Source organism: Glycine max, chromosome 13 (assembly GCF_000004515.6).
Source record: "Glycine max cultivar Williams 82 chromosome 13, Glycine_max_v4.0, whole genome shotgun sequence".
NCBI lineage: Eukaryota > Viridiplantae > Streptophyta > Magnoliopsida > Fabales > Fabaceae > Glycine > Glycine max.
This window is the reverse complement of record NC_038249.2, coordinates 13,442,029-13,462,085: the sequence shown is the minus strand read 5'-3', so window position 1 is coordinate 13,462,085 and position 20,057 is coordinate 13,442,029. Positions and strand designations below refer to the sequence as shown.

The following is a 20,057-nucleotide window of genomic DNA, read 5'->3' as shown; positions in this document are numbered from 1 at the left end:
ATGGCTCCACCTAAAGAAATTGCAACCCTCATTTACCAGAATGGTCACATTGTAGACGATTCAGTTCAAGGATCGACGTACACATGTACGACCCCAATATTTTTTTACGCCAATCGTTCTATTACATTTACACAATTCATTTGAAAAACTAACAATCGTCTCCCTACTCGAGCAACTGAACAAGTTGCTCAATTGTTATTTCGTGTCCCTATTTCATTTCATCTCGGCCAGACATGTAATGGATTGTTATTTATAAATAAATGGAATTTAAAAAAAGGATTAATTATTTCGTGTCCCTATTTCATTTCATCTCGTAAACTAGATTAAAAAGGATTGTTATTTATAAATAAATGGAATTTAAAAAAAATGATGAGATTTTATAAATAAATAAATAAGGAGATATAATTATTAATTAAAATAATGATTTGAGAGAAAACAAAAAGGGTTTTTTTTATTTATTTGATAAAGAATAAAATAAAGTTTGTTTTTATAAACTAATAAATAATAAATAAATAAATAAATAAATAGAGTAAATAATAGGTCGTAAATGCCCCTAGCTATAAATAGCAACATGCTTGTTCAGTTTTCAGACTGACTCCTTAGCCTCCTCTGCCTCACAATTTCGTTTTTTCTTTCTTCTCCCAAAACCCTCTCTTTTTCCCGCAGGCCATCTAACATGTCTCAGAAAAATAACGATCTCGGACTCATTCACCTTTGGATCGTCGTGAAATTTGAGAACCACATTCGCAACCCAATTATGAGCATTCTCACCATTGGGAATTTCGATATTATGTCTGAGCTAAGAGAAATATCCTTCGCATTGTATCATTTTCCTTTCCCGTAGAAACCCAGAGCTGTCTCGGTAAAACTACGATCCCGATTTCGTTAACCGTTAGATTTTCATGAAATTTGTATATGTTGTTTGAAATTCAATGTCGCACTCTTTCACCGTTGGGATTTGCGAGATAATATTTGTGGAGGGAGAAAAATAAATCGTTGGTGACAATACAAGTGGAGACTTCAATCTCTTCTCTGTCTCTTTGATGTTTGGGAACTCTATTGGAGCAGTTAGAGGAAAAAATTGGAGGAACTCCAGGGAACCGCTAGAGATGTTGCTATTGCTGGCTGAAGACATGTGAGCCTGCTTAGAGGTAAGGGATGAGTTATTCACAATTGAGAATTAATGAGAACATGTGTAGGGATCCTTAGAGATATCAATTGGAATGAGTTTTGGGGTATTTTTGCAATTTTCATTTTATCCTTATAATTATTACAGTGAATTATATATGTTTGACAGACCAATCTTTGTGAAATTGATATGCTATTGTGTTGAGCGTGAACCTTATAAATCGAGTACTTTTTCTAATTAATATGAATTGATGAAATAAAGTAAGGAGAAATTTAGAGAGAAATATTGATTTTTTATTTTCTCTTTTTCTTGTTGTTTAGGTTTTTATATATAATTAAAAAAATTAATATCATAATTGAAACTGACCAAAGTGTTCATATAATTATTTAGAATTTGTGCATTGAAAGCTTACTTTGTAATTTGTGATTCAATATGATGTATGCTAGCTTATACATATATAGAGGTAGTTATTTATATTAATAATTTATGTAAATAATATTGTAGAGTGTTATAATATGATTCCAAAAATTATTAAGTGTTGAAGTTTGAGAATATTATGATTAAATTTGATGAACATGTGTATGTTGTACCTTATGAATATCATTAGGAATGTTATGAGATGGTTGATGTGATGTTATGAGATGTTAAAGTGTGGACATGATATTCGATTGTAAATAAGTGAATGTGTTTAACACTTGATGTTACATTAATTATATCGTGAGCTATGGATTATACAATAACCCGACCAGTGTTTATGTGCAGTGTTAAAGAGAAAGTGTAGGTTCCTAGTTAGGAACCAATGTTAAATTGTAGCGCAATTGTGTTAAACATGTTTGAAACATGAGTGTGAGGTCGTGGTATTATATAATTCATGAGCAGTGCTTATAAATGAAATATGTGATGAATTGTGGAATAAAATGTTGCCTTGAGATTATAATATTGTTATTGAGATTGAGTAAAAGTGTAAAGTAGAACAGGTGTTGAATTGTGAGATACGTGAAAACATGTAATGGTGGATTGTGACATTATGAGATGTGAAATTGTGAATGAGTTTTGGTTGTGAATAAGTGTGTGATTAATTCTTGATGTGACATTATTTGTGTTGTAAGCTATGAATTGTACAATAACCCGACCAGTGTTATCTTGATGAAAAGTGTAAATGTGCAGTGTTAAAGAGAAAGTGTAGGTTCCTATTTAGGAACCAGTGTTAAATTGTAGCGCAATATGTTGTACGTGTTTAAGACACGAGTGTGAGGTTGTGGGTATTGTATAATTCACTAGCAGTGTCTGTGTGCTAAAATGATTTTAGGGGTTGGACCTGAATCAGGAGGGAGAGGCCCTGACAGACTCTTCGGAGTGTAGGCCTTGGGGGTCACCCGGTTTGAGTGCTCCTTTAAGCCTATGCTGATCCCATATGGTTGGAGCATTCTCGCAAAACATCGTGACCCTGACTGGTCTCCCTATGATCTTACTTAGTGAGAGTGACCTGACAAACCCATTGTGTGGTGTGTCTTGTTATGTACTCCTAAGCGCCCTAGGGTGGTTTTTCACTGACATGGTACCACATTGCATATAGGCTTGAGTCTTAGCATAATTGTCTCATGCGCTTGCTAATTGTTTATTATGAAATTAATGTGTTATTATGTCTTGATCAAAGCATGTGATTTGTGTGTAATGTGATTGATGATTGAAAAGTGTGATTGATGGATGAAAAGTGAACTTTGAATGACAAAGTGGTGGAATTGCGTGAATTACGTGTAAGTAAATTTTATTTGGTTTATATGATATGTATATCTAGTTGTCTTGTTTCTCTATTAGTTAGGAATGTGATAACTCGGCAAATTTACGTGGGAGGGTTGGTTTTAGAAACTTTTTACTGAATAGGGTCTGATTTATAAGAAATTATGGGGGGGGGGGGGTTTGTTTTCTACGTGGGGGCCGCCATTGACACCGGCGGGAAGCTTGAACCGCTAGTGGCAATGGCGGGATAGGGGCTGACTAGGAGAGAGGGGGAGGGGTGCCGCCAGCAGCAATGGCGGGATGGGGTAAAACAGGAGAGAGAAGTGTCCCGCCCTTGGAGATGGCGGGATAGGAGAGAGCGGTACCGCCAACAGTGGTTGCGGGACAGGGGAGAGAGGATCCCGCCAACAGTGGTTGCGGGATAGGCTTGGGAGAGAGGATCCCGCCAACAGTGGTTGCGGGATAGGCTTGGCCTGCACAAAACCAGCTATCTTCACGTGATATTTGAAGATTCACTCTTTTCACTTTTAAATAGTAAAGATGCAAAATGCAAAAGACTTAATTAAACTGTACACGTTGCAATATATACTAACTTGGAGATATTTAAAACCTATTGCTTACGAAGGATGTGTTTGAATTTCTTGTAGAAATTTTTTAAAAGTTGGAGTTATGTTTAGTTGCTTTTGAAAAGTATGTTTGAGAGTAGATTTTTTTTTTGTTTAATTCAGTTTGTGAAAAGTAAGATTTATAATATTTTTATAAATTCAAGACAAATAAGACTTATAATACTTTTATAAAATTCAGTTTGTAAACTTAAATTTACTAATCCAAACATGCAAGACGATACTTAATTATTATGCTATGCTATGAGAGAAAAAAAAATGCTGAGTATTAGAAAAATATTTTAAAAATTATTTGAATCTTCAAATATCATAGTATCTTCTTTGCCGACGTACCGTTATTTATTTATCTTCAAAGAACATGGAAAACAAAAAAAATATACTCTTTCATGTACAAATTAAATAATTTTTTTCTCATTTTGATTTATCTTTTTAGTTTTAATTTTTTTTATAATTTTGAACACATTTTTTATTCTTGTTTCTATACAACTAAACAAGAAGAGAACAATACTAATTTTCTTATCTTTTATTTCTTTCTTATCATACAATTTGAAAAAAAAAGGATTTATATATTTTGTATTCCTTTTCCTTCCTTATTTTTCTCTTTTTATACTTTTTTTCCCATAAATCAAACATACAGTTCTCTATATAATAATAATAATTTTAAACCACTCCACTTGCATAGATTTGATGGGACTGAAGCTTGGAATTGATGCTCAATGAGGAGACTCAAGCCTGATGCAGTTACGGTTCACATGCATTGAAATTTTTTTTCTATGCAGACTAGGGAGGAGAATAGGGCACTGTATTGGATAGAGAAATCATAAATGACATGCATGCATGACAGCTTAATCAGCTACGCATCAGCTACGCATGTAGGAGGTGACTTCCATACAGAGTTACTTTAATAATGGTGTACCTTGCTTTTTGCTAAAGAAATTCTTTAAATAGAGCAAACTTGAATCACACTCTGCACTTGCATAGATTTGAGACCGAAGAGAGTATTGTGAAAGAGGAAGAAGCAGTTTTGAAGTTTGATTCTATAGTAAGTAAGGATGTTTTATATTTATTTAATTAAAGTTTTCTATCATTTTGTTTATTTATGATGTACAAATTTTTTATTTTGAAGTAACAAATATTATGGTTAGAATGAAATTTGAAGCTCAAATTTAAGTCTATTAATTTTGTAAATTACATTTTAAATTTAAAAAATATTAGTAGTAATTATTTGTAAGCCTTTTTGTTAATGGTTTTTGCGTCTGAATTATTATTTGACATATAATTTAATTTAAGACAAAAAATAATTACATGCTATTTCTTAAGTATTTTGTTGTTTGGTCTGAGTAAGAAGTATTATTTTACTTGTAATAAAATTTAATATAAGTTAACAAAAAGAAATTGTAATTTTAATTATAAAAACAATAAGAAAAATATTACCAATTTTAAAAGTTCCGTCATTTAAATTTACTAACATGGGAATAACAATTTTTCGTGACTATATTTATTAGTAATTTATTGATTTTTAATAATCATAAAAGAAGTTTACTTGGATTTTTAGATTATTTTATAGTAGATCAGGTCTAATACTTGTCCAATTTTCGAAAAATAGTAGGTGAATATTTTTTCTCTCCAAGCAATCACTAGTGCAGAAAATTAAAAAATATAGTTGAATTAATTCTTTAACACTCACTAATTTTGTATCTCTTTGTTTTTATCACATATATCATATTAGTTATTATACTTGAATTGTATATATTTCTTTTATCTCCTTGTCTCACTAAGTTTTAAATTAGTTATTCACCGAGTATTTTTTGCCTTACATATACACGCATGTAATTTAATTAATTAACCATTGAGACTATTAAGTAGAGATGGAGGAAAAATTACGCCTTATTTATCTGTGTCCTCCATTCCTATATATAGATAGTATACTTTCCTACTAATTTTGTCATATGTATATATTAATTAGTACTGAAAAACGACTTCGAAGATACAAATATGGGGGCGCCTAGGCGTGTTGGCCATGTTTCGTCTGAAATTTTTTTAAGTGTAATCCTTTCATTTATAACCCTTCCATTTTGTGTTTGTCTGAATTTTTTTTTTAAGTGTAATCCTTTCATTTATAACCCTTCCATTTTGTGTTTGTCTGGAATTTTTTTGAAAAAAATTGGAATTTTCCATAAATTATTTAATTAGAGTACTTTTTTTTAGAATAAAGTATGAATGTGAAGTTTAAGTTTAATAGAGGAAGCAAATAAATATTTGATATTTAATTGAAGTAATGATTTTATTTGTTAGACTAATATTTGAAGGCAAAGTTTAAGTGAATTAATTTTTTTAATTAGAATTTTTATTATAAAATTAGTATGAGTAATTATTTATTTTAAAACTCCTATTGTTATGATTAATTATTATTAATTTTGATGATGTAGGTATATCATGAATTCAATTATTACAGTGTTGTATTTCAATGGAAGAGTATATGAAGACAGTGATGGTGTAATATTTGAAGGCAGTAAAAAGGCCATTCAGATTAAACGCGGAATTAGTTTCAATGCTTTGAAAAAAAAAATTGGAGATAAGGTAAAGTTAGAAAATAATGAAATTATTTCTACTATAAGTTGTAGATTTTTAGTTTCAGGAAAATATGTTGCATTGCAAATTTGTGATGACGAAGATGTTGAAACTATGATCGAAAGTTTTCAACAACAACAACAAATGTCAGTTTTAGAATTGTACGTAGAAAATGATGTTGCTGGTGGTTCGATGTTTCATGCTGCAAATTCTGTTACGTCATGTGGACGTAATGTATCTCATCATGAATCGGAACTGCCAAGAAATATAAGTAATTTACATGATGATGAAGATGATGATGATGACGATTACCTTGCATCTAACTCATACGTTGAAGAGTCGTTCAATGAAGATGATAGTGATGATGGAATATCTGATACAGACGATGAAGTCACTGACATCGTTGAACCAGTTTCAATTGTTCACCCAACCGAAGGTAAATGTTTGTGAGATACAAAATTAGTTGAATACATCTATCTTTTTATGAGAATTGTATTTAATGGTAACTAAATAGGAGTAGTTTGTTGACATGATTTTTTTTTTTAAAATTATTAGGTGTACCACAAATTCAAAATCCATTTTGGAATGATGCTATGCATTATAATAATATCAATTGGAGTCATCCGGACGAGGAGGACATTTGTGGTCTGGACATGCCAACGACTTTTAATGTTGGACAAGAATTGTATGTTGGCATGGATTTTGACAGTAAAGATGCGGTAAAAAATGCACTGAAACAATATGTGATGAAGGTGCATCAAACTTTTAAGGTTGTTGAAACGAAATCACACAAATATATCGTTTGTTGTCCCAACAACACCGAAGAGTCTCCTTGCCCTTTTTATATGAGGGCAATTTTATCCAAAAAAACTGATGCATGGAAAGTGACACAATGGGGTGGACCGCACACATGTCTAAATATGACTATGACACAAGACCATGAGAAGCTTGATTCAAATTTAATTGCGACTTGCGTAGTAGGTACGTTTTTTATGTTCATATTATCCTACTTTTGTGTTATTTGTTATTTTAATTTGTAATTTTATTTTAGTATTTGAATTACAGGCATGATCAGAGAAGATCCATCAATAAAAATTTCTTTGATTCAAGAAAGGATAAATAGTGAATTTTCCTATAAGGTTTCATACAGAAAAGCTTGGATGGCCAAACAAAAGGCGATTGCAATTGAATATGGCGATTGGGAAGAGTCGTATGCGAAACTCTCGTCATGGCTAACACACATGCAAAATCATTCTCCTGGCTCTTACTTTCAAATACTACATGACGATTTTATTGTTGGTAATAGGGTAAGTCGCGAATATCGTCAGTTTCATCGAGTATTTTGGACATTTGGTCAATGCAAAGAGGCTTTTAAGTACTGTAAGCCAATCATACAAGTTGACGGCACACATTTATACGGCAAATACCGTGGGACCCTGTTAATGGCCACATCGCAAGATGGAAATGGTGGTGTTCTTCCTCTAGCATTCGCCGTGGTCGAAGGCGAGACGCTAACAGCATGGTCATGGTTTTTGGCCCACTTGCGTGAACACGTCACAGATAAGAATGGAATTTGTCTAATATCTGATCGTCACGCGAGTATAAAGTCTGCTGTCGCTAACGAACATCTTGGTTGGCAACCTCCCCACGGTTATCATGTGTACTGCGTCCGACACATAGCCAGCAATTTCAATCGCAAATTCAACAACGCGAAACAAAAAGAGATGTTCAAGAAATTGGGTAAGGTTGATTTTATACATTAATTTAATTTGAGTTTGATGTCTACGTACAACTTTTGATGATAACAAATTTGATGCAGCGTACACTCCTTGCAAGCATGTGTTTGATCAAAACTTAGAAAAATTTCGTCAACTGAGTCCAGCCATAGCAAGATGGATTGATCGCATTTCAAAGGAAAAATGGAGCATGGCTTACGATACATCTGGACGACGATATGGTCACATGACAACCAACCTATCAGAATGTGTCAATAAGGTGTTGAAAGATTGTCGCAGCATTCCAATAACAGCGTTGGTCAAGTCAACATATAGTAGGTGCCGAAAGTACTTTGTTGATCGTGGTCGCCAAGCCCAAAGACAATTAAGAGAAGGCCAAGTTTATTGTTCTAAGCTTGTTACAGAACTTAGGAAAAATCAAGAACAAGCTTGTTCGCACATCGTTCGTGTGTACGATATCCACTCGACAAGGTTTGAAGTAGAGGAGACCTTCAATCCTATCACGCAACGTGGCGGACAAAAATGGGCAGTTAACTTGAATGGCCATTATTGTCAATGTGGAAGGTATTCTGCGCTTCACTATCCATGTTCACACATTATTGCAGCTTGTGGTTATGTGAGCATGAACTACTACCAATATATAGATGTTGTTTACACCAATGAACACATCTTAAAAGCATACTCCGCACAGTGGTGGCCTCTTGGGAATGAAGCGGCAATTCCTCCTTCTGATGAGGCATGGACACTAATCCCTGACCCAACTACAATTCGTGCGAAAGGTCGGCCAAAATCAACAAGGATAAGGAATGAGATGGATTGGGTCGAACCATCTGACCACCGACAAAAATGTAGTAGATGTGGAGCTGAAGGGCACAATAGGCGTCGATGTCCAATGCAATCTGACCGTGGGAGTAATTCATTTAATTGATTTATGTATGTTACATGACGATCTTGTATTGCTTTAGGTTTTGTTCAATGTATTTACTTGTTGGTCTTCAATGAAATCGTCAGTTACTTTTTGTTGAATGTGTGCTTCTAATGAAATAAAATTACATTTAGAAGTTGAAATAAATGGAGTGGATCAATCGAGGTTGAGTGACATTGGTGTTGATCGTTAGTTAGAAACGTTAGTGTGTAAGTATTTTGTCTACCTTAGTTTTTTTAACTATCTACAATGACAAACTATGGACTTAGTCATTATGGTTTAGTGTCTAAGTATTTTGGTTTAGTGTTTAGGGTCTAAGCCTTAGGTTTTAGTGTTTAGAACTATGGGATTACGGCTAAGTTTTTTAAAATTGAAGGGTTAGGGTTAGTTCTTATTTTTTTTAGGGGTTAGGGGTTACTTCTTATATGTTATGGGTTAGGGCTAATTTTTTTTAGTTTAGGTCTAGGGTTATGTTTTTGAATTTGAAGGGTTAGGGTTACTTCTTATTTTTTTAGTGGTTAGGGGTTACTTCTTATTTGTTAGGGGTTAGGGTTTAGTTCTAATATTTTATGGATAGGGTTAGTTTTTTGGTTTAAGCGTTAGGGTTTAGTTCTTATATTGTAGGGGTTAGGGTTTAGTTCTTTTTTTTATTTTAGGGTTTAGTGCTTATTGTTTAGGGGTTCATGTTAAGTTCTTTTTTTGTTAGGTTTTAGGGTTACTTTTTTTATTTATTTTAGTGGTTAGGGCTAACTCATGTATAACGGTTTAGTGCTGAACATTTTTGGGTTAGGGCTAATTTTTAGGGGTTAGGGTTATGTTTTTATTTTAGGATTAGGGTTTAGTTCGGAACAATTGAGGGCTAAGTGCTTATATTTTATAGGTTAGGGTTAGTGTTTCATATTTAAGGGTTATGGGATACTTTTTATGTTTTATGGGTTAGGGTTTAGTTCACATTGAAATTCATCGTTACTTAGAAACATTAGTTTTTTCCCTTTGGCTACCTTTGTTATTTGGTTTAGGGTTCATTGATTATTATAGTTTGATACGCGACATAAATTCTATCCATAAGTAAGCCTTAATAAACTGAATATCATACATTACGCCATGAATGTCAAATTACAAATATACAACAAAGCCTTAATCAACAGATACATGCAAATCATTCATTTTGGTGTCCGTGATGCCGTGAGGATGTGCCACATGGTCGATCCCATCTTCGTGCTTGGCGATCAGGATTTCTTCTGCCCCGATGCCTCCTCGCTTCTTCTTCGTCAGCCTCCGCAGAAAATGCGTTACGCAAATCAACACCGAATAAGTCACCTGTATTAGGTATTTGTCCCGGTACATTCCATTGTGTTCCTAACGGGGCATTAGGTGTTGGAATTGGCCCATGATATTGCTGTGAAGGGGTCATTGTGGGCCATGAAAATTGAGCTTGTGTTTCCGCAAAACCACCGAACGATTGCTGGGTTGCAGAAGTATCAGTGTCATGACCCTGAAAAGGATACTGATACATCTGTGTCGGATACTCAGCAAATGTTTGTGGCGTGTAATACATTCCATGGCCACGCTCCGCCATTTGTTGGGAATATTCTTCCGCTTCAACAGTGTCCCTTCTTCTGTCTATCCCCTGAGTTTCAATACTTGACTGAAGCATGTGAAACTGTTGTGCGGGAAATTGACGCTCTGATGCGGGACCATGTGACACTGGCTCAGTGACTCTCTTGCTCTTCGGATAAAATTGTAATTTTTTCCACATAAGGCACGAGATCATCAAATGTGCATGTTTTCCTCCCTTGAGGAGACACCATGTATTGTAATGCCTCTGCAACTTCACCCTGCATTTGTAACGGTAACAAAATTAATGGCCATCATTAAATAAAAGTTCAACTTAAAATTTGAAAAAAAAGTAAAAAATACCAATGTAGCCGTCTTTGCATTTTCTGGGTCAACAAACATCTTTGTCTTTCGCCTATACCAGACCATGTAGTCCGAGTTAAAACTCAATAGGCCTTCTTGTCGGGGATAAGCGTCGACCCTAAATGCATGCCGATTATTCCACTGCTGAATCATTGGGGCGAACAATTGCCCCCAATTTTCGTCATGTTTCCCCTTTAATGTTATGCCATGAATGTTTAGGGGTTGTGAAGGAGACTCTGGAACTGGTTGTTGCATCCCAAATTGTCTCAAGACTCTGTCCGGTTGGTGCCACTCAATAACTTGGAAACAAATTAGTGGCACCACCGCGTACCACGCGAGACTTTCGACTAAACAAACAGGAGGCAAGAATGACATAACGGTTGATGGGTAAGGCTCCCACACAAACTGCATATAACAACATAGTTGTGAACATTGTAGTAAAATAAGACATATAATTTTTTATTTTACAAATACAATAGCATGGTTCTTACCTCATGACGTTTCATAATATCGAACTTGCGACGAAAAACTTTCACATCATCATTGCCGATATGTTGGTTTCCACGTCGCAGCCACCTACAAAGAATAAAATTTAATATACCCTAAAACCATTTATTCTATTAAAATGAAAGACGCTGTTAAAAATGACTGACCTGTGCCCTAGTGGTGTATTTTCTATGTGGGAAGGAGTCCTCTTTGGAGCCAAGGTGGGACATCGTTCCCATGCCCACAATTGTAGTAAGATGCACATACCTCCGATTGATTTAGTTTTATAATCGGTGGCACTGCACATCTCTCTGTATAGAAAACTAAGTACGGCAGCTCCCCATGCATATCTACCACATTCTTCAAAGTCACGTAAAAATTGAAGGTACCTTACCGAAACTCTGTTACTGGTTTTGTCAACGAACAAGACACCTCCAATAAATCTCAGTATCCATGCACGGGCAAACCTTCGCACTTGTTCTTCGTCGTCGTCATTATTAATTTGATCAAAATGGTGAGCCAGCCAACTTAATTTAACTACACTACCTTTAATTTCACCTTCTTGTGGTCTGACTCCCAATAATTCCTCACATAAGTCAGCCCAATCAAGATTTGTTGGACCGATTAATGGTAAACCATCCACACTTATACCTAACAACACAGAGACGTCTTGTAGAGTGATAGTACACTCTCCGCATCTCATGTGAAACGTATGTGTTTCCGGCCTCCATCTTTCTATCAGAGCACTAATTAGTGAGACATTTATTTTTAAGAAACCCATCTTGATAATCCACCCGAAACCAGATTGTTGAAGAAAAGGAAAAATTTGTTCTGGAATTTGTTCTTCCCCTTGATACGTGGGGACAGCTCGTCTGATATGCAATTTCCTTTCTTCTTCCCCATTCCAAACATGTTCTGAAACATGCTTAGGTTGCATCCATAATACATCAGTATCGATGGGGCCAGATTTAATGTTAATGTGTGATGAAGATGATGATGAAGATGCCATTGCTGCTGCAAAATAAAATATAATACATGTGAAGAAAACTTTAATTTATTAGTAAACTTTAAATATATAACAATAAATTTGTAAAAAATCAAACTCGGCAATTTTTAATATATTCTATACATAAATTAAAATATATGTGAAGAAAACTTTAATTTATTAGTAATTTTTTTTCTACAATTAACAAATAAATAATTGAATAAAATATAGACTAACAAATTATTTTTAATACAAACAAATATTGAAATGCAAAAAATCTTTTCAATAATATATATACAAAAATAATAATAATAATGTACAATGTATCATATATTTAATCACTTAAATTTTCTAAAACAAATAATAATAACGTACAAATTAAAACTAACAAATAATATATATATCATTCTAACTAAACAATAATTAACTCAAATAATATTAAATTATGATCTCATTTATTTAAAATACAAAATTATAATACTAAAAAGATAGATTTACGTGTGTGAAGTGTCTAATATTACAATTATTTATTTAAGTGTCAAATATTTAATATTACAAAAACTAAAAATTTAGGTGTGTCTAAAATTTATAAATATATACCTAAAGATAATATTAACTTGTGCCTAATACTAAAAAATCTAATATTACTTATTTGATCCTAAAGTATCATCCATGTATATATATTTAAGAGTATACACAACAACTAAATATATATACACGTAATATTTTTATACTAACTAAACAAATATATAATATTATTTTCAATTATACTTACTCATACAATTTTTTTTACTAGAGATTAAGTTATAAAATAATTTCTTATTTAAAACTCATAAGAATAATTAGTTTGTCAACCCCTGCATCATATATTTTAATTCTACGAATAATTAAGAATACAATTAATTATATATGTAGTACACAAATAAAATAAATTTACAAAAATAATTGAAACAAGTTGATAAGAAAGAATAATTATTTTAAAAAATTTTATATTTCTTGAGTTAGAATATATTTTATTTTACAGATATTTCTAGAATTCATAATAAAATTCTCATTCTTTGATAAAAAAAATTAATAATAATATTCTATGCTATGCTATGCTGTAATTACTACTAATAATACTAAAATATTATATACAATAATCAAATAACATCTAACAATATATACAATAACAATAACTAAATAAAATTTTAATTCTAACTAACAAAATAACAATTACTACTAATACTAAAATATTATACACAATAACCAAATAACATCTAACAATATATACAATAAGAATAACTAAATAAAATTTTAATTCTAACTAACCAAATAATATTTTCATACTAACTAACCTAATATTGGAATATTTATTAATAAGTAAAAAATAATAACACAATAGCTACTCATACAAACTAATTTAAACTTAGAACTTTTGTTAATAATAACTAACCTACTATTTACATACTAACTAACTTATAATACTAACTAACTTAAACTTATAATATATATTAGTATATTTACTTTGAAAATACATACCAGGAATTTAAGGGCACTTGAAGCACACTTGAATCACACTTGAAGCACACTTGAAAGATGAATGCACACAACACAAACACAATAATCTCTCAAACTCCAGAAGAAGAAAGAAAGAGAAAGCAAACTAAGGAAGTTGTGTAAACGTAAAACGTAAAGAATAATGACTTCAACATTTTTTTTATAGCCCAAAACTTAAACCCCACCCCCAACGTTCAAATTTTTTTTAACGTTAACATGCTATATATGCAGCCTTTTCAGAACCTTTGAAAGCTATTGCTTGCAAGGTGCTTCATTCATTCACGTGAACATAGGTGTGCAGGCTTTTCAGAAAAAGGTACAATCCTTCATTCATTCACGTAACCCACACACACGTAACCCACACAAACACAACCTCTCTCTCCCCCTGATATTTACACACGTATACTATGATATTTGAAGATTCAAATAATTTTTAAAATATTTTTCTAATACTCAGCATTTTTTTTTCTCTCATAGCATAGCATAATAATTAAGTATCGTCTTGCATGTTTGGATTAGTAAATTTAAGTTTACAAACTGAATTTTATAAAAGTATTATAAGTCTTATTTGTCTTGAATTTATAAAAATATTATAAATCTTACTTTTCACAAACTGAATTAAACAAAAAAAAAAATCTACTCTCAAACATACTTTTCAAAAGCAACTAAACATAACTCCAACTTTTAAAAAATTTCTACAAGAAATTCAAACACATCCTTCGTAAGCAATAGGTTTTAAATATCTCCAAGTTAGTATATATTGCAACGTGTACAGTTTAATTAAGTCTTTTGCATTTTGCATCTTTACTATTTAAAAGTGAAAAGAGTGAATCTTCAAATATCACGTGAAGATAGTTTTGTGCAGACCAAGCCTATCCCGCAACCACTGTTGGCGGGATCCTCTCTCCCAAGCCTATCCCGCAACCACTGTTGGCGGGATCCTCTCTCCCCTGTCCCGCAACCACTGTTGGCGGTACCGCTCTCTCCTATCCCGCCATCTCCAAGGGCGGGACACTTCTCTCTCCTGTTTTACCCCATCCCGCCATTGCTGCTGGCGGCACCCCTCCCCCTCTCTCCTAGTCAGCCCCTATCCCGCCATTGCCACTGGCGGTTCAAGCTTCCCGCCGGTGTCAATGGCGGCACCCACGTAGAAAACAAACCCCCCCCGTAATTTCTTATAAATCAGACCCTATTCAGTAAAAAGTTTCTAAAACCAACCCTCCCACGTAAATTTGCCGTGATAACTCACTCCCCGTGTGTTGTTTGTATTTGGATCCTGTGATGATCTTGAACTTTGTGTTTGGGGGAGCAGACGACTAGGTGAATTGATTTAAGGAACCTTGTGTTGAAGGACGTCGAGACACAACGCTCTGATAGGATGTGACATTGGGGTATAGGATTTTATATTAATTGTATGAAGTCTTAGACGGTCTTGTTTAAACCGAGATAACTTTATTATTTATTTGGACAAGTTTGAATATGATGTAGAAGAAAGTGAATGTGAGCCTTTTATCCCTTTGAAAGACTTGTATTTACAAATGTAAAAAAAAATACTATTAATTAATATTTAGATTTTTATTCCTTTGTCAATATATATGTGAGGGGTAGAGGGCGTCACAAGACACGTTTTATTTCAGCTCAACTATTCGACAATGATGATCTTAGAGGCGCGATGGAAACAATTATCCAGAATCCACAATTGAATTCTGCCGAATTCTATGTTGTTACTGAGCTTATTCCTCAACAACAACCATCATCTCCACAACCTTCATGTCCACAACTACAACTACCGCCTCCACAACAATTATCGTACAACAACATCGACCTCAATAATTCAGTATCTTCATACAACAACCTTGAATCACAAGACCCCTTTGACATTTATACTTCATACACACAAATATTATCAGAGAACGATTCTTTTTTTCATGGCCAACAAACCTCCTTTGACCAACAAAATCATCCTTCATCCCCCTTTACGCCACCTTCACAACTACCACAAACCCAAACATCAAACCGAGATGAACATCCCATTGCTAACGAAGATCCCATTATACGATTTCATGATGAAAACATGGATGAGTTTACTGAGGATGAGGATCAACAGTTGTTTGATCACATCAATCACCAAAGTGATGACCAAAGTGATGACCAAACCGATGACGAGGGTGTTGGCAGACCAACGACACCTCCATCACCTCCATTGCAATATCAGTAACCTAGGTGTCCAGTAGACTTGAACTTTGACCACCTACCACACTACATTGATCAATACCATTTTGTTCATTAGCAACACAATGTACAACCACCAGTCGCTATACTCGAGGTTGGCTTGACCTTCGATGACAAAGCACAATGTATTCGAGCAATCAAAGAATACAACATCAGAAATCATTTTGATTGCAGAACAGTTTACTCTGACCAGAAAAGGCTAAACTTCATCTCCAAGTTACATGAAAATGGTTGTACATGGAGCTTGGGCGCATGCAATTCAAAGAGGCATAACAAATGGATTATCAAGAGCATCAAAGGTCATCACACTTGTCTCATGCCGATGCTCAGACAAGATCATCGCCAACTCAACAAACACGTCATAGCATAGATCATCCAACCAATTGTCAAAACAAACCCAACCGTCTCCATCAAGACGTTGATTGCAGAGATCAAAACGTTCATGAATTATACGCCATCCTACAAGAAGACATGGTTAGCAAAGCAAAGAGCGTTGGAGATGATTCATGGAAACTGGGAAGAATCATACACCAAACTGCCAAAACTTTTCGGAGCTTTGCAATCTTGTATCCCCGGGACTGTGGTCGCTGCTCAAACAGAATCCTTGTATGAGGGGGGACAAATAGTACCGGGCAAAAGATTGTTCAAACGTGTCTTTTGGTCATTTGGTCCATGCATTAATGGTTTTGCATATTGCAAACCCATAGTACAAGTAGATGGTACATGGCTTTACGGGAAGTATATTGGCACAAGTTGATAGCTACCGCACAAGATGGAGCTAATCATATATTCCCAATTGCTTACGCCATTGTAGAAGGGGAGACAACTTCAGCTTGGGGGGTTTTTTCTAAAGAATTTGAGAAGACATGTTACTCTGCAAATTAACATTTCTCTCATTTCAGACCGACACCCCTCAATTATAAGTGCCTACAACAACCCAAGTAACTTATGGGTCCAGGACACATCCTATTTCTTTTGTCTGCGCCATATTGCACAATTTGTCGGAGTCTGTTAATTCCATGTTAAAAAACACAAGACATTTGCCGGTGTCATCGTTGGTTGAGGAGACGTATTTCAAGACCGCATAACTTTTTGCTAATAGAGGTCGACAAACTCAGGCAATGATCAACTCTGGCTCACAGTATTCTGAAGTCGTCTTCGATGCAATGAATAGCAATCAACAAGAATCTAATACACACATTGTAAATGAATTCGACAGACACAATCACACTTTTATTATAACAGAGACTCAATCCCCACTTGAAACACCAAGGCCACCTGGAAGGTTTAGAGTAATTTACGATCCCAAAAGTGTGATTGTGGTGAATATCAAGCTAAACACTTACCGTGTTCTTACGTCATGGCTACCTGTAAATCTGTCAATGTTGATCCCATGACCTATGTGTCAATGTTATTCACTTTACAACACATTTTGCACATTTACGACAACTCCTTTGGTTTATTGCCACACGAATCAATGTGGCAAGAATATGAAGGAGATCAGTGGGGTCCTGATCCAAGGAGAAAGAGGACTGCAAATGATCGTCCCGTTTCAACTCGCATTCTTACTTAGATGGACAAAGACGACAATGAACGACCAAGTAGAAAAAAATGTGGACTTTGCCGACAACATGATCATAACAGAAACAATTGTCTAAATATATCCTCTTAAATTTTTCCTTAGTCAATTACCATTGTTTAAATATTTTATTGATAATGCAGTGTAATATTCTTCTATAGATAAATTATTGAAAGCTTTAGTTTTATCATTTTTAATTAAATCTAATGACATAAATAAAGTAATTATATTTAGTAAAATAATTAAATTTAAAATTTACTATTTTTACTAAAATCAATATATTATTATAAAAAATTCAGATTTTAAAACAAATATTTAACCAAAAATATCTTAAATAAATTAAATAATATAACAAAAATAATTAAATCTAATGATATCATTTTTTAATAACAAAATTATAAAATAATTTTTCTAAAATTAATTTATTAAATAAATATTTTTAAAATCTATTAAAAATAATTTTATATAATATAATATTTAACTTTAATTAAATTTTAATTTACAATAAATAATAAATAAATAAAAGAAAGAAAGAAAAAAGCTGAAGAACGGAAACCCGACTTCCAAGTGCAAGATAAAAAGACGTGTACTTTGGGAAATTTTTTTCTAAGTAGTGTACTTTAGGCATTATGGAGAGAGAAGTAGTTTAGTACAGGAAAAAAACTCAATGAACTCGCTTCGTGATATGACTATAATTTATTAAAAAAATATCAGTTTAATTAAACAATTTAAGATGTTAATATTTTCAATATAATATACTTTTTGCTAAATCAGAATGTCATAATTAAATAACCAGCTATTATAATTAACTTAAAATTTATAAAGAAAAAACAACTAAAAGGAAGTTGTCGTTTTTAATCATTCACAAGCATCCCCTGGTATATAAGAACTAATGGAAAACTTAGTCAATATATATTATCGTAAATAGAAATAATTTATGAGTAAGAGTAACATTAACTGTATAACTCTTATAGACACCCTCCTCCCCAAAAAAGTTTGATTGGTAGGGATTAAATAATTGTTAAAAGTTGTCGAATTCTATTTTATCTACTGGTTCTTTATTTTATTTTTTATTTTCTCGTGAAATGACGTAGATGTAAAAATTGAATAGTTTGAAAGCAACTTTGAGAAAAAGTTTTGCAAAATACTATAGAGGTGGTAGCAGGTGGTAGCTTAGTGATGGAAAACGTGAGAATTCAACTATCTTGGTGAGATCTTCTACGTTCCAAGAAGTTTCAAACTTTTGCTTAAGATAAACCAGTACCATCTCTCACCAAACAGACCCATACTTTTAAATGAATAAAAGAAGAGAACACCGACCCGGGTTATTCAAAACCTCAACCACCCAAACAACCGGCAGGACAAAACATACCTGCCATGCCAGCTAATTAGTCATTACTATAACTGACAAAAAGATTTGAAAGGGGGAAAAATCGATGCAAATTGTGGTGGAATTACACTGCGAGGTGGGGCTATGATTTGTCATACTGATGTAACTTCATGGTAGCATGCAGCGGGTGAACGCTTCACAACCAGCACAATGATAGCAACCCGCACTATTAAGAAATCGGAGACCACATCAACGACGTGGACCCACACCAGGCCCAGTAGGACCATCAGAAAGCCTACCCGCTTTGGGGATTTCGTTTGAAGCCATTATCCCCATTTCACTATTCCACTATTACATTTTGTTATCTCTATTACCTTACTCACTCAATTAGTTGCTACAATAAAGGAATGTTCTCATTCTGTTATGATAATTCTCAAAGAATATTACCTTTTATGCAATATTTTTCTTATCCTCTGTTCTTTATTGAGTTTTGGGGTCTATGAGACAACAAGCCTCAGCGTTAAGACATATGAATGGTTGTTTAAATTTTTAAACAACAGTGTTGATTTCTGAACAACAGAGGCAAAGGGTGAAAAAGGGTAATATGTGATGAGTTCATAGCCTAGCTAGAAGATCATTACAACTTTAATTCGTGAAACATACTATACACATAATAATAAACTTAGGCTATGATGCCAATTGCCAAAGTAGCTAGCATATATATCACTACTAAAAATATCCTATTTTACGACGCACATTCTACGTCGGTCATACAGTATCCGACGTAGTAGTGCACACGGTGGCATTTACGTAAATATATACGATTTTTAAACGGTACATTTTGTAAACGACAACGTTTGAATTTAACCCCGTCTTTGTACCTTTGGTTGAACTTATCGAAGACGGTGCGTTTGTAGACACCGTCGTAGAAATAAAAGGATACAAAGACGGTGTTGCTTATACACCGTCTTAAATTTTGTACTATATATACTCGTGTTTCCATTGATTGAACACTTCATCTCCTGTCTTCGAAAATCCTATAGCAAAAACCTAAAACCTAGCGCGCTGTGAACTCATCCCACTCGATCTCCTTTCCATTGACTCCTTTGTGCCCACCCTCACATTGCCGTTCCCTGACCTCCGTCGTGCCCACCCTAGCTACCTATTGTTCCCACCACCGCCATAGTCAAAGTCGTGCTCTTTGGAGTGGTGTCGCGACCTTGCTACTGTCAAGGTAAGGATGTCGAAGTTTTTGAGTTCTT

General features: G+C 33.9%; 2 protein-coding genes across 2 annotated transcripts; one reads left to right on the top strand and one right to left on the bottom strand.

The window, feature by feature from the left end:
• The first annotated feature begins 6,716 nt into the window (after positions 1 to 6,716).
• Positions 6,717 to 10,118, top strand: LOC106795615 (uncharacterized). Its single transcript, XM_041007918.1, has 3 exons — positions 6,717 to 7,044; positions 7,129 to 7,713; positions 9,958 to 10,118. Exons 1-3 carry the CDS (start codon positions 6,717 to 6,719, stop codon positions 10,116 to 10,118), a joined length of 1,074 nt encoding a protein of 357 aa, XP_040863852.1.
• Positions 9,570 to 12,132, bottom strand: LOC102663830 (serine/threonine-protein phosphatase 7 long form homolog). Its single transcript, XM_006593656.4, has 4 exons — positions 11,298 to 12,132; positions 11,136 to 11,220; positions 10,645 to 11,049; positions 9,570 to 10,562 (listed from the first exon to the last, which is right to left on the bottom strand). The coding sequence occupies exons 1-4, from the start codon at positions 12,065 to 12,067 to the stop codon at positions 10,437 to 10,439; spliced, it is 1,386 nt and encodes a 461-aa protein (XP_006593719.3). The 5' UTR covers positions 12,068 to 12,132; the 3' UTR covers positions 9,570 to 10,436.
• Between the last annotated feature and the right edge of the window lie 7,925 nt (positions 12,133 to 20,057).

Excerpts from the sequence above, each read along its gene's own strand:
- LOC102663830 (XM_006593656.4), bottom strand. The coding sequence starts at position 12,067 with ATGCAACCTAAGCATGTTTCAGAACATGTTTGGAATGGGGAAGAAGAA. Across the intron at positions 11,221-11,297 it reads AATACACCACTAGGGCACAG|GTGGCTGCGACGTGGAAACC; the intron begins GTCAGTCATTTT and ends TATTCTTTGTAG. Across the intron at positions 10,563-10,644 it reads ATGCAAAGACGGCTACATTG|GGTGAAGTTGCAGAGGCATT; the intron begins GTATTTTTTACT and ends TTACAAATGCAG.
- LOC106795615 (XM_041007918.1), top strand. The coding sequence starts at position 6,717 with ATGCCAACGACTTTTAATGTTGGACAAGAATTGTATGTTGGCATGGAT. Across the intron at positions 7,045-7,128 it reads AATTGCGACTTGCGTAGTAG|GCATGATCAGAGAAGATCCA; the intron begins GTACGTTTTTTA and ends TTTGAATTACAG. Across the intron at positions 7,714-9,957 it reads TGGTTGGCAACCTCCCCACG|GATTTCTTCTGCCCCGATGC; the intron begins GTTATCATGTGT and ends CTTGGCGATCAG.